Source organism: Clarias gariepinus, chromosome 15 (assembly GCF_024256425.1).
Source record: "Clarias gariepinus isolate MV-2021 ecotype Netherlands chromosome 15, CGAR_prim_01v2, whole genome shotgun sequence".
Taxonomy (NCBI): domain Eukaryota; kingdom Metazoa; phylum Chordata; class Actinopteri; order Siluriformes; family Clariidae; genus Clarias; species Clarias gariepinus.
Genome location: NC_071114.1, coordinates 4,552,733 through 4,565,968, shown reverse-complemented (window position 1 = coordinate 4,565,968; position 13,236 = coordinate 4,552,733). Strand labels below are relative to the sequence as shown.

Sequence of the window (13,236 nt, the reverse complement as noted above, 5' to 3'; positions counted from 1 at the left end):
CCTCTAACGCCAGTTTTACAGCCAGCAGCTCCCGATCCCCAATGCCGTAATTCCTTTCGGTGGGCGAGAGGCGGCGGGAGAAAAAACAGCAGGGGTGCAGCTTGTTGTCCGTGGGAGACCTTTGTGACAGCACCTCCCCTACTCCAGAATCTGAGGCGTCCACCTCGACCACAAACTGAAGGGCAGGATCAGGTTGTTGGAGAATCGGAGCTGAAGTGAAGCGCATCTTCAGTTCCCGAAATGCCTCAGCTGCTTGTTTCGTGTATCTGCATGGGTTCGGTCGGAGAGCCAGTGGAGGTGGTTTGAACAGGAGAATTATTGGTCCTGGGCTGGAGTTGGCCAGGGGCGCAGCGTCTTTGTTGGAAGCGTGCGTCTACTCGCCCTGCCAGATCCATTAGACCATTAATGTCTTTAGGGAGCTGCTGGGAGACTAACTGATCCTTGACAGACTCCGAAAGTCCATTTAAAAAGGTGTCGTACAAGGCCTGGGCGTCCCACTCAGTGGCAGCCGCCAAGGTTCGAAACTCAATGGCATAGTCGTAAGCAGACCTAGAACCCTGGCGAAGCTCCAGCAGTTGCCTCGCAGCCTCCCTTCCTGCGTAAGAACGATCAAAGACCCTCTTCATCTCCTCAGTGAAGGCACTGAAGGTGGCACAGCAAGGGCTGTTAGCATCCCAGACGGCGGTTCCCCACTCACGGGCTCTGTCTGTGAGGAGGGTGATGACATAGGCCACCTTAGAGCGTTCGGTGGGAAAAGTTGAGGGTTGGAGCTCTAGTGACAGAGAACACTGAGACAGGAAGGAACGACAGGTTCCGGGATCGCCATTGTATGGTTGCGGGTTGGGCAGGCAAGGTTCGTGCTGGGTCGCGGGTGTTGAAGTAGAAGGAAGGGCAGAGCATACCTGTTGAAATTAAGTCGACAGCTGAGACAAAGCCTGGGAGATCTGCTGGAGACTTTGCTGTTGGGAATTGATCAAAAGTCCCTGCTGGGCGACAGTCTGACGCAATCGGGCATCAGACCGTGCGCTAGACCTGAGTTGAAGCCTGGCTTGAGGGCTAGGTCTGTGGCGAGAAGCGTCCGCTGGGTCCGTCATAGCCGCAGTATACTGTCAGGGGCAGGCAGAGGTGGCTATACGGAAATCCCGGAAGTCGGACGCGGGGAATCCTCTCGGGTTCTTGCAAGCGATCTTTTCTTTTGCTGTCAGTCCGCTTAGCACGTATAAGTTGGTGAATGGGGTGCAGCGGCTTGTCTTCTTCGGCGAAAGTGAAGATCGGCGCGCGCGCCGCGAGTGTCTTTTCTCCGCGAATACGGGAATGCTCGAATGCGGAAGTGCTCGCGAGCAAGGCGAGCAAGGTGAAGTGGCGGCTGGAAGAATCGTCCTTGTCCAGGCAGAGGTCGATATCTGGAAATCCAGCAGCGAGATCGAACAATTCCAAAACGTGAGTGCAAATCCGAAATCCTGGGAACATGCGAGGTCATACACATTAATCAGTCCAATAACAGCAAAAGTACCAGGAGGGGCGTAGACGAGAGAGAAATCCGAAAAACTGGCAGGGTCGATAACAGGCTAGATAACACTGAAAACTGCTTTACAAGATAGACGTGAGGCACACAAGTAAGATACTGAGGCACTGAATGGTTCTCTCAGCGTGCTTAAAAAGCCTAGAGATAATTGCATAATAGGTTTCAGGTGTGCTTGAGTGGCAGGTGAGCTTGAGAGGGGAAAAACCTGGAGTGGAGTTTAGAGTCTGGAGGTGCTGGGTTGATCTGGCTGGCATGTGACAGGCACCTTGCACCTGGAGACTTTGTTTGGCTGGGACTTCATTTACCAGGGTGTCATAGAGATTACCTTTTGCTTTTTCAGCCATAATTGTATACGGTAAATAGATCTGGGGGTTATGTTTATGTTTGTTCATCTGTTTTGTTCTTTCGTTGTGAATCTGTTATCTTATCTGTAGAGTTTGCATCATTACTTTTTTCCCTTATCTGTTAGCGTTACAGTTTAGTTATCTTTTATGTTTTATCAAGTTCAAGTTCAAGTAGGCTTTATTGTCATTACAACCATATACAGTTAGTATACAGTGAAACGAAACAACGTTCCTCCAGGACCAAGGTGCTACATGCAACATAAATTTACAACATAAATTACCATAGACACTAAACTAGCTAACCAAGAGGCCTAGTTAGCTGGCTAGCAGAGACAGGACAGAGAGACCTAACATAAATTACAACATAAATTAACAAAAAACTAACTAGCTAAGTAACATTTTTATAGACAACATAAAGTGCACGTACAAATGTGCAAACAAGAGCAACAACAAAGTGACAGTGCGCAACCACGACATAACAGAACAAACCACGACATAACAGAACACTATTTATGTCTTCTTTATTAAGTCTTTACCTCTGCACTTAAGCTTCACCTGAGATCCATATATCATGACAGAATGCAAGACGGACACCAAGTTATAGCTGAGGGGTCTCCTATAAATGTTGGGGGTGGGGGGGGTGGAAGAGGCTCTGACATTGAAGATCTCCCGGAGCACCCCGCCGAAGAAGGCTCCATGCTTACGATAGAGAAACTTTTCGTGTGCCTCTCAGGACACAGCATGACGGTGTTCAGGGTGACGTGTCTCCACGAAACAATCCAGAGGAATAGACCAGGGGTCAAGGTATGGCAATTTTCAGGGTGAAGAGGAACCCCAGACCAAGTTTCAACGGAAGGTGGACAACAAATATCGGCGGCGGCACTATGCAATCCAACAGCAAGCAGATAAGGTAATTTGCCATGCTGCGCAAGACTGGGCGCATTTGCAGGCTCTACTAGAGAAGTGCAGCCCCCCAGAAACAGATTAGTACAGGCCCTGATGTTCCTGTTAGCCTCAGTGTAGGCTTTCAACATAAGAACCCCCACCCTAATTTTCCTGTTAGCCTCATTGGAGCCACTAATGTTCCTGTTAGTCTCAGTGGAGCCACTGATGTTCCTGTTAGCCTCAGTGTAGGCTTTCAACATAAGAACCCCCACCCTAATTTTCCTGTTAGCCTCATTGGAGCCACTAATGTTCCTGTTAGTCTCAGTGGAGCCACTGATGCTCCTGTTAGCCTCAGTAGAGGCCCAGTCTGCTCTGAGAACAAACACTGTGTTCATCTGGCTTTGAGGATTTCATCTCTTAGCTACCGTTAGGAGACATTGTGTTCGCACTGCATGCTGGGTCGAGACCTCTGTACGCCAGGTTGTCTTACTGTGGCAAACCCCACCCTGCCTTAAGAATGTGTGCCATAGCCTTGGTATTGAAAAGTTCAATGGGGATTTTGGGAGGTTTGTCTGATGGCACTACGGTGGATTTTTCCGGGGTGGGGTTATGTCAGGAAATACCCCTAGGGGGCATGTTGCACTCAGAGACTTTGTTTGGCAGGGACCTAATTTCCCAGGGTGCACTGGTGTCACTTTTTGTCACTTCACACTTTTTTTCTTTAAATTATCTTAATTTCTTCCTCAATTATTAATACTTTAAACTGTTTTAATTATTTTAAAAAATATTATAAAGTGAATGCACTATGCTCTTAAAAAGAAAAAGTTATGGGAACTTAAAGAGAAATTGTAATTCCACAATGTACGCAAAAACAAGCAAACAAACAACGAATCTTCTGCACATTTTATGTACATTACTTTTGTAATAATACTGTCCCTAATGACAATTAATTAGTTTAACCCCAGAAATAATTCCTCTCTTAAACAATTAGCAGCAATTATAGGCTAACAGCAAAGATTATGAATAACTTTTTTCTTGCACTATGTATATATGTAAATCATAAACACTTAAGTACAATAACACTTGAACACAAAAACAAATCACTGAAATTGGTTGGGAAATGTAAATGTTGTAGTGTAACACTTTTTAAAAAGCCTATTAGGATTTAAGTTTAATGTGAAGAGATTTAGTAGATTTTTATTGTTTACAGTATGTTACATCTATGTAACTCTCATAATAAAATGCTCAAATGTTATAGTAGTCCAATAGTTTAAGGCTGTTTGAAATAAAATATCTGGAAACTCCTGAAGTATGACCACCTCTGAACATAATGATATGCTTATAATGCGCTTGTAACAGCATCTTTTTATTTTGATTAAAAAAAAATTTTTTGTAAAAAATGAGTAAAAATATTCAGAAATCAATTAGATCAGTTAGACCCCAACTGAACAAGTTTACCGTCAATAAAATTTAGAAATATGCAAATGAGTTAAATAAGTAGAGCGATATGTATTTCCTTACCTTCACAGACAGGTACAGCATTATCCCACCCCTGACTACGACAGTTGCGATAATTTACTCTGCTGGCCATTACATACCTTAAAAATGATAGAAAACAGAAGTATAGGTAGGAATTTAAAAAATAATTTAACAAACAAATGTGCATGTACATTTGACATTCAATGTAGGGGGGTGAATCAAAACTGTAAACTATTACATAGAATTGATAACCATATTAACATGACATTTCATTTGTTGTCTTATAAAATGGGAAGAGAGAGAGAGAGAGAGAGAGAAAAATATCTTACCCTGTCCTACATGTATATTCCACTGTAGCTCCAAACACAAACTCTAACTCTTTTGTAAGCCTAAAGTCTCCATTCGGTGTGTCTCCTGGGTGACCACATGGTCTTTCTACATGAAACAATTGGCATTATTTCATGCAAAATACAAAATATGACTACAATAATATATATATACACACATATGCACATTATGATTACTTTTACAATCTCTCCCTCCAGTTTTTTCCCATCGTCCATTGTTACATTCAATCTTCAACGATCCAACAAAGCCGGTAGCACAACTCAGTCTCACTGTTGCTTTATGCGGATAGCTGTCCTCAAGCCCACTTCTTAGAGTGTTCTCAAAATCAATATCTTTTTTAAGACATTCTGTATGAAATAATTTTTGGTTAGTCAGAGTTCATGATGGATCTTAAATGAATATAGATTCGATGAAACATCATCCTAAACTCAGGTAAAAAAAAAAAAATAATTATAAAAAAAAAACTGAAATGGTAAAGTAAATACGTGATACATTTTTAAATGTATAGGCACATTACCTTGACTTTTGGCTACAGTAAAAAAGGATAACCAAAAAGCCACAAAGAAGATTTTGGTTGTCACGTCCATATTGGATCCCATCCCTAGCAGATTTGCAGCATAGGGATTACTATGGTATCCTTTTTGACAATGGATCAATAATAGCTCTTTGTTAATCATTTATTAGAGCTGACAGATCTTTATACACATTTGGATTAGTGTTTTAAAAATAAAAATAAAAAAATGACATAAACATATGGAAAATTTAACCTTTAATATGAATTTGTTTCATGTGGCCCTAATAAATATGGCATAGACGTTAAATATGTCAGATTTTTTAAAAAGTAAAATGGAATGCTTTGGGTATTTGTGTGCAAGGCAGATATGTTGAGAGTAAAGGGCAAGTTGCAAAATAAAAGGAGAAATAACAAAAACCATTTGCCTTTGGATTATATATTTTCAAAGGCAATCCTTAGTATAAATTTTTTATTCAATTTTTTTATTGTAATAATAAAGCCAATATATTAATATATTGTCAGCAACAAGGGATAGTCTTTTATACTACAGCAAAAAATGACCAATCCACATTTAGTTTGAGCAAAGATTAAGAATAAAAGAAACACATTATAGATAAAAATATTGGAAAGATAATTGTATATATATTGAATTAAAACATTGGTAAAATTAAATATCTTGATAGTTCCAATGTATCATTTCCAGAGTTTTCCAATAGAATGGCATAGTTTTACTGCAGAATGCTTAACATTTAAGAACTGATTAACAGCACTGTAAATAGTGACTGATAATGAATGATCATTAAGGCATTATAAAGATTCATTACTTTACTGAAACTCACAAGTAACTATAAATTAATTAATACTTTTAAATACAAGTACTTATTTATTTTGGCTTTTTGTGGACAGCTGTGGACATGAAAACTAATATGTACAAAAAAAGGTCAATATCCTTTAGATTGACACATAGCCAGAAGATCAGCAAAATCCAGTAAGTGGACCCATGTGACTGACAAAAACACTTGTTTATTTAAGAGGAGATAAGCAAAAGAAAATATAAGCTTGTAATTTGGAGTGAGCTTAAAAAAGAATAATCTTTGCTACAGTATAACATATAAATAAATGAATTACTTTTAATTATCCAATATGTTTTCCAAATATATATATATATATATATATATATATATATATATATATATATATATATATATGTAATATTATAATATTATAATATTCATGGTCTTTGGTGTCGATGATCATCTTCTATAAAAATTCCAAGTCAATATTTCTTCCTAATGATTGTGTTTGCATGTAATGAACTAGACTGAGAGATACATGTTATTTATTCTATATGAATTGCAATTTAAAATTCAAAAATTTGTGTCTCCTGGGTGACCACATGGCCTTTCTACATGAAACAATTGGCATTATTTCATGCAAAATACAACATATGACTTCTTTAATATATATATTTATATACACATATGCACATTATAATTACTTTTACAATCTCTCCCTCCAGTTTTTTCCCATCGTCCATTGTTACATTCAATCTTCAACGATCCAACGAAGCCGGTAGCACAACTCAGTCTCACTGTTGCTTTATGCGGATAGCTGTATATTCATGGTCTTTGGTGTCGATGATCATCTTCTGGAAAAATTTCAAGTCAGCATTTTTTCCCAATGACTGTGTTTGCATGTAATGAACTAGACAGAGAGATACATGGTATTAGTCTATATGAATTGTAATTTAAAATTCAAAATGAAACATTCTAAAATGTTGGAATCAACAAAATGAAAACAAAAAAGGCTTGAAATATTTTACCTTACATATACAGTAATGAATCAAGAATATTGAGTTATATGAGAGTATACGAAAGTTTTATATGCAAAATATTTAGACATACCGTAATTTCCGGACTATAACCCGCACCTGGCTATAAGCCGCACCTAGTACATATTTTAAAGGAAAAACCATTTTGTACATACATAAACCACACCTGACTATAAGCCGCATGTGCCCACATTGAAACATGGGGTATTTACAAAGAAAGACGGTACACAAAAAGAGTTTTCAATGTTTTAATAACATAACTTAGCTTTTCTTTTTTTTCGACTTTTTACATTGCTCCAGTTCTTCCCGCTGCCGTTTTCAGCGTCTCACCATCGACTCATCTATGCGAAATTTACGTGCTGCAGCTCTGTTTCCTTCTTTATCGGCCAGCTCGATTACTTTTAACTTGAAAGCTGCGTCATATGCTTTTCTTTTTGCATTTTCCATGATGAGGGTAGGCTTATGCTAATTTTATTCATGTACAAAGCGCGCAAAGGTACCGTACGTTAAATTTCTTCTTCTATGGTGTTTATTAGCGGTTGTGACTTGCGTCTTCCTCGACATCACATGTCTCACTCTTACCTTTTCTGCTCGAGCGCCCCTGGCGGCCGTTAGAAAAAATGCATACATTAGCCGCATCTCTGCATAAGCCGCAGGATTGAAATTGTGTAACAAAAGTCGCGGCTTATAGTCCAGAAAGTACAGTAATTTGTCCCACACACCCGCGCCACGACCAGCACTAGGACCCGAAAGTTGTAGTTGCAAAACAGTAAGCATTAAAGGAAACAAGATGGATTTTCACATCGCTCAGTCATTGAGTTCAGTCAAATTTGTGTTTTTCCCTTGCTCCCCTTCTGTGAGAGTCCTTAGACTAAATTGCTTGGTTATCCTGCCTACTCACTTGCTTCCACGTTTGGGTTTACCATCCACGCTACAAAGGGCTAACCGCTAGTGTGCTGAATCTTCTGATCATCCCGGTTAGTATCGTGACAGAATGACTGAGCCACAAGCGGTAAACCCAGCGGACTATGCGCACCTATGCGACGTGGTAGATCGGCATGCCGAGCTAATCAACAAGCTAAACGGAGAACTCGATGCTCTTAGACGGAGCGTCCAAGACGTCGCGGCCCTGTGCCAAGAGCTGGCGGAGCTACGGCAGGAGAACGCGGATCTTCGTGAGGCTGTTGCTAGCGTGGCTAACCGGCCTCCCGTTGCGGCGGTCGCTACTCGGTCCCCTCCCCTCTCCAACTCCTGATGTTTTTCTTGCTTTACCGGATAAATGGGATGGCACGGACGGGAGATGCAGTGTTTACCTAACTGCTCTAGATCTGGTGTTTGAGTTTAATGCCATCAAATACTCCACCGATCGATTGCGCATTGCTCTCCTCGTTTCGTTGCCGTCAGGGCAGGCAGCTGAGTGAGCCACGGCAGTCCTTCATTCTGATTCTGATACCGTTCATTCATACAATGAATTCACCCGCCAGTTAAAACTTACCTTTGTAAATCCTGCGGGCGAGGTGGAGACCGACACAAAGCTGTACCACCTGCGGCAGGGTAGATTGTCCGTGAGTCGCTATACCGCTGACTTCCGCACCTTACTTGGACGATATACTCATATACTCCTGTCCAGTCAAAGAACACATTCTCCACGTCAGAGCGGTCCTCAAGAGATTGCTTGCCCATCAGCTGTACTGTAAGTTGGAAAAGTGCGCTTTTCACGAGCGCTCCACCACTTTCCTGGGTTTTGTCATCTCGTCCCAGGGTGTGGCCATGGACCCGCAGAAGCTGGAAGTTGTGCGTCATTGGCCCCTACCCAAGACCCTCAAGCAACTACAATGGTTTCTCGGGTTTTCGAACTGCTATCGTCGTTTCAATTAAATTTTAATTTATTTATATAGCGCTTTTAACAATGGTCATTGTCTCAAAGCAGCTTCACAAAAATGAAAGAAATTAATTTTTTTTCAATAAAAAAATAAAAATAAAATAATAATAATAATAATAAATTGTGTGTGTGAGAAAAATGTGTCTGATTAATAATGAGATGGATGAATGAAATGTCTCTGATGAGCAACCCAAGGGTGACGGCGACAGTGGCAAGGAAAAACTCCCTGAGATGGCAATAGGAAGAAACCTTGAGAGGAACCAGACTCAACAGGGAACCCATCCTCATTTGGGTGATAACAGATAAAGATTATATAACATCATGTGTGTTACATTGAAAGTTCAATATAACTGAAATTCTTTAAATTAACATGAAGTCCAGTTCAGCATAGGGATGAGTCAGTAGGTGCAGAGGGCAGATGGGGTCTGGATCACTGAGAGCACAGGAGCAGCATGTGTAGCTCTAACCATCATAAAGCAGAATCCAGCTGGAGGTAGTCCTTCTCTGGATTCCTCAGGATAATCGCAGGGTTGGCCTTTGTCTACTGAAGCTGGCACAATCTCCAGATGCTTCGGGATGGGTAGAAAAGTACAGAACAGATGGAGAGAATTAGCGTAGTTGCCATTCAGGATAGATGTACTGAAGTATGAAGTTATGGGATGAGTTACGCGTATGCCAGATTAAAGAGATGCGTCTTGAATCTACTTTTAAACTGGGAAACTTTGTCTGTGCCCCGAACACTGTCTGGCTATTCCAAAACTTTGGAGCTAAATATGAAAAAGCCCTAACCCCTTTTGTAGATTTTGAAATTCTGGGAATTACAAGATGTCCAGAGTTTTGTGATCTTAAGGAGCGTGATGAATTGTACTGTATCAGAAGACTGCTTAGGTATGTGGGAGCTAAACCATTTAAATCCTTGTATGTAAGTAATAATATTTTGTACCTAATTCTAAACTGAACGGGTAGCCAGTGCAGGGATGATAATATTGGGGTTATGTGATCATATTTTCTGGATCTAGTGAGATCCCTGGCGGCTGCATTTTGGACTAACTGAAGCTTGTTTATTGAGGATGCAGGACAACCACCTAGTAATGCATTACAATAGTCCAGTCTGGAGGTCATAAATGCATGAACTAGCTTATCTGCATCAGATTTTTTCTTAAATCGGGGCTACAGTACAGTTGCAGCACCACTAACCGCTCTGACACAACCATCTTCCAACCCTTTTAAACTTAACCCTTCAGCTATGTCTGCCTTCCAGGAATTATGTCATCGCTTCACCACTGCACCGATCCACCTTCATCCTGATGCAAAGATGCCGTTTGTGGACGCCTCGGATGTGGGCACCGGGGCTGTTCTCTCCCAGCGAGGTCCAGACCAGAAACTACACCCATGTAGTTTCTACTCCAAGAAGTTTGACCCCACTCAGCAGCTATATGGGGTAGGGGACCAAGAGCTGCTGGCCATAAAGTGGGCCTTGGAGGAGTGGCGTCACTGGCTCCAGGGCGCCAGGGAGCCATTCATCGTCTGGACCGACTACCAGAACCTGATCACCATCAGCAATCTAAAACAGTTGAATCCCAGACAGGCACGGTGGGCACTGTTTTTTGAACAGTATGATTTCCATCTCTCCTACCGTCTGGGGTCAAAGAACACCAAGGCGGATGCCCTCTCCAGACAACACAAAGAAGACGCCCCCTGGACGGACCCCCCGCCTGTCCTACCACCATCAAGAATCACTGCACCACTACACTGGGACTTGGAAACGAGAGTTCGTCAGGTGCAGGCCGAGAAGACTGCACCGGCAGGTGGTCCGCCTGGACGACTCTGCCCCCCCCCCCCAAAAGACATCGTCTCGGACAGAGGGCCACAGTTTACCGCCCGGTTCTGGAAGGCCTTCTGCCGTCTGATCAATTTTACATGTAGTCTCTCTTTAGGATACCATCCCCAGACTAATGGTCAGACGGAGCGGACCAACCAACAACTGGAGCTTTATTTAAGATGTTTCATCGTCGATCACCAACGCTCCTGGGCTCATCTGGGCTGAACTCTCACACAACCTCCACACCTCTTCAGCCACCAACTTAAGCCCATTTGAGGTATTCCATGGCTTGACGTACCATCAGCCCAACAGTTGGTCCGCAGGTGTCGACGGCTGTGGAACAAAGCAAACACCGCCATCCGACAAGCCAACCACTGCTATCAACCAGCATCGCCGTCGACACCCTCCGGGACGATTGTACAGTGTAGGTGACAAGGTATGGCTGTCAACAAAAAATCATCTTCATACTGAATCTCGGAAGCTTTAACCCAGGTACATCGGACCATATCGCATCACCCTTCGAATCAATCCTGTCACCTCCAGCTGCCTGCGGCGCTCCGAATCCATCCGGTTTTCCATACCTCACAGCTGAAACCCTTCACCACTTTTCCTATGGTTCCACCCCCACTCCCTGCTCCTCCTCCCCGAATCATCGATGGTGGCCCTGCCTAGACCGTATGTCGAATCCTCGATTCGCGTCCTCGGGGCCGAGGCACCCAATACCTGGTCGACTGGGAAGGCTACGGTCCCGAGGAGCGATCTTGGATTCCGGCCCGGTTCATCCTAGACCCCGAGCTTATCAGGGACTACCGTCGTCGGGTATCCTCCACCCCAGGACCGTCAGGAGTCGGTCCTGGACAGGGGGGTACTGTCACACACACTCGCTCCGCGACCAGCACTAGGACCCGGAAGTAGTACGGTCGCAAAACAGGAAGCATAAAAGAAAACAAGATGGCGTTTCACATCGCTCAGTCATTGAGTTCACCCATGTCGGTTCAGATCGTCCGTCTGCCATTTCGTGAGTACTCACTTTCTTGGGTTATCTTTCTGATTCGAGTGTGTGTTTATAGGACGCGGGTTAAATTTGTGTTTTTCCCTTGCTCCCCTTCTGTGAGAGTCCTTAGACTAAATTGCTTGGTTATCCTGCCTACTCACTTGCTTCCACGTTTGGGTTTACCATCCACGCTACAAAGGGCTAACCGCTAGTGTGCTGAATCTTCTGATCATCCCGGTTAGTATCGTGACATAATTGGACTTTTAACACACTTGAGTACAGACAGTTTATTACATCCTACTACTGTATAAACTGGTGCTGTGGCTCCTGTTTTTCTACTGATCTGCCTGATTCATTTTGATGTTCTGCTTTTCTTTGAGCTTCTGCATATTTAACTTGCTTTCTGCTTTTTAGTTTCCGTTGTTTCATTAATTACATTTTATATTATTTTACAGCAATTTTAAGAATATTGTTACAAAGTATCTTTATAGAAATTGAGGCCATTGGGACTACCAGCTTTAGTTTTTTTTTTGTATACAGAACTAGAGGCCAGGGCTTTGGTGTATCAGATAATCTAGGACTCTTAAGCAATCATAGGTATTTCACATGTAAGATAACTATATACATCTAGTCAGTCAGAGGTTACTAAGAGCAACACTGAATAAATTGTGTAAAGAAATCCTTTGGCCCTATCCCAGTATTGCATGGTGACGTAGCTTCAGCAGGTTACAGTAACTCAACTGCTAGACGCTGAGGTGGTACACTGAAATTATAGATAACTGGCAATATTTTGAGAAAAACGCTGGCATTTTAGTGATGGATTTATCTAACTAGGGAACATGCTCCTCTCATTTCTTAGAACCACTCAAGGAGTGGGTTTATTATGTTTATTATGTTTCATTAGTTTATTATGTTTATTATGTTTTTGTTAGTTTAATTAGTTTTGATGTAATTAGATCATATTGAATGCACAGCCAACACATTTGATCTGAAGCTAGGACTGTTAAAATGACATTTCTTACATCTAGTAAGTCCTTATTCTAATTATTTCTGTGTTGAAAAAATTATGTGGATGAACCCAAATAGGTATGTAGTATTAAATGAAGCTAGTCTTTCCAGATGCTGTACAGAGTTATTTACAATAAACATCTAGGCATCATACACACATACACACACTGGATGTGAATTAGACTCATTTGTATGTTTGTATACAGACAGAAATTATATAAAGGCACAAAAATATGTCTACTCAGTCAATTTAAATAATTTTAATTTACCGATCCTCTGACCAGTATTCTAAATTTCTGTGTACATTTGTCATTACTTTAGATTAATCATTATTAATATAATATTCTCTGTTGATTCTAGATTCCCAATAGGTTATTCAGAATGTAATAGGATCCCTAATTCCCTAACAGTAACATTGAGAATAAAGGCAGAAAATAATTTTACACTTCCACATTCAAAATGTGCCATATTCATAGCATATGAACTTTGTCAAGCTACCAGATCAAATGGACTACTAATCAGAGTTTATCACTAAAAGTGTTATCCAGAGTTATCAACTTTGATTAAATCACACTTTGACCCAATAGAACTTAATCACGCAAAC

The 13,236-nt window shown here is 41.6% G+C and overlaps 1 protein-coding gene across 1 annotated transcript in view; it reads right to left on the bottom strand.

Moving 5' to 3' along the window:
- The window catches only part of LOC128543200 (complement factor H-like), a 43,636-nt gene extending 38,378 nt beyond the window's left edge, over window positions 1-5,258 (bottom strand). Inside the window, exons 1-4 of the mRNA XM_053513567.1 lie at window positions 5,099-5,258; window positions 4,758-4,928; window positions 4,563-4,668; window positions 4,276-4,352 (exon numbers count right to left, since the gene is read on the bottom strand). Of these exons, the coding sequence (XP_053369542.1) occupies window positions 4,276-4,352; window positions 4,563-4,668; window positions 4,758-4,928; window positions 5,099-5,258 (514 nt within the window). The remainder of the gene's footprint in view (window positions 1-4,275; window positions 4,353-4,562; window positions 4,669-4,757; window positions 4,929-5,098) is intronic.
- Window positions 5,259-13,236: the final 7,978 nt, after the last annotated feature.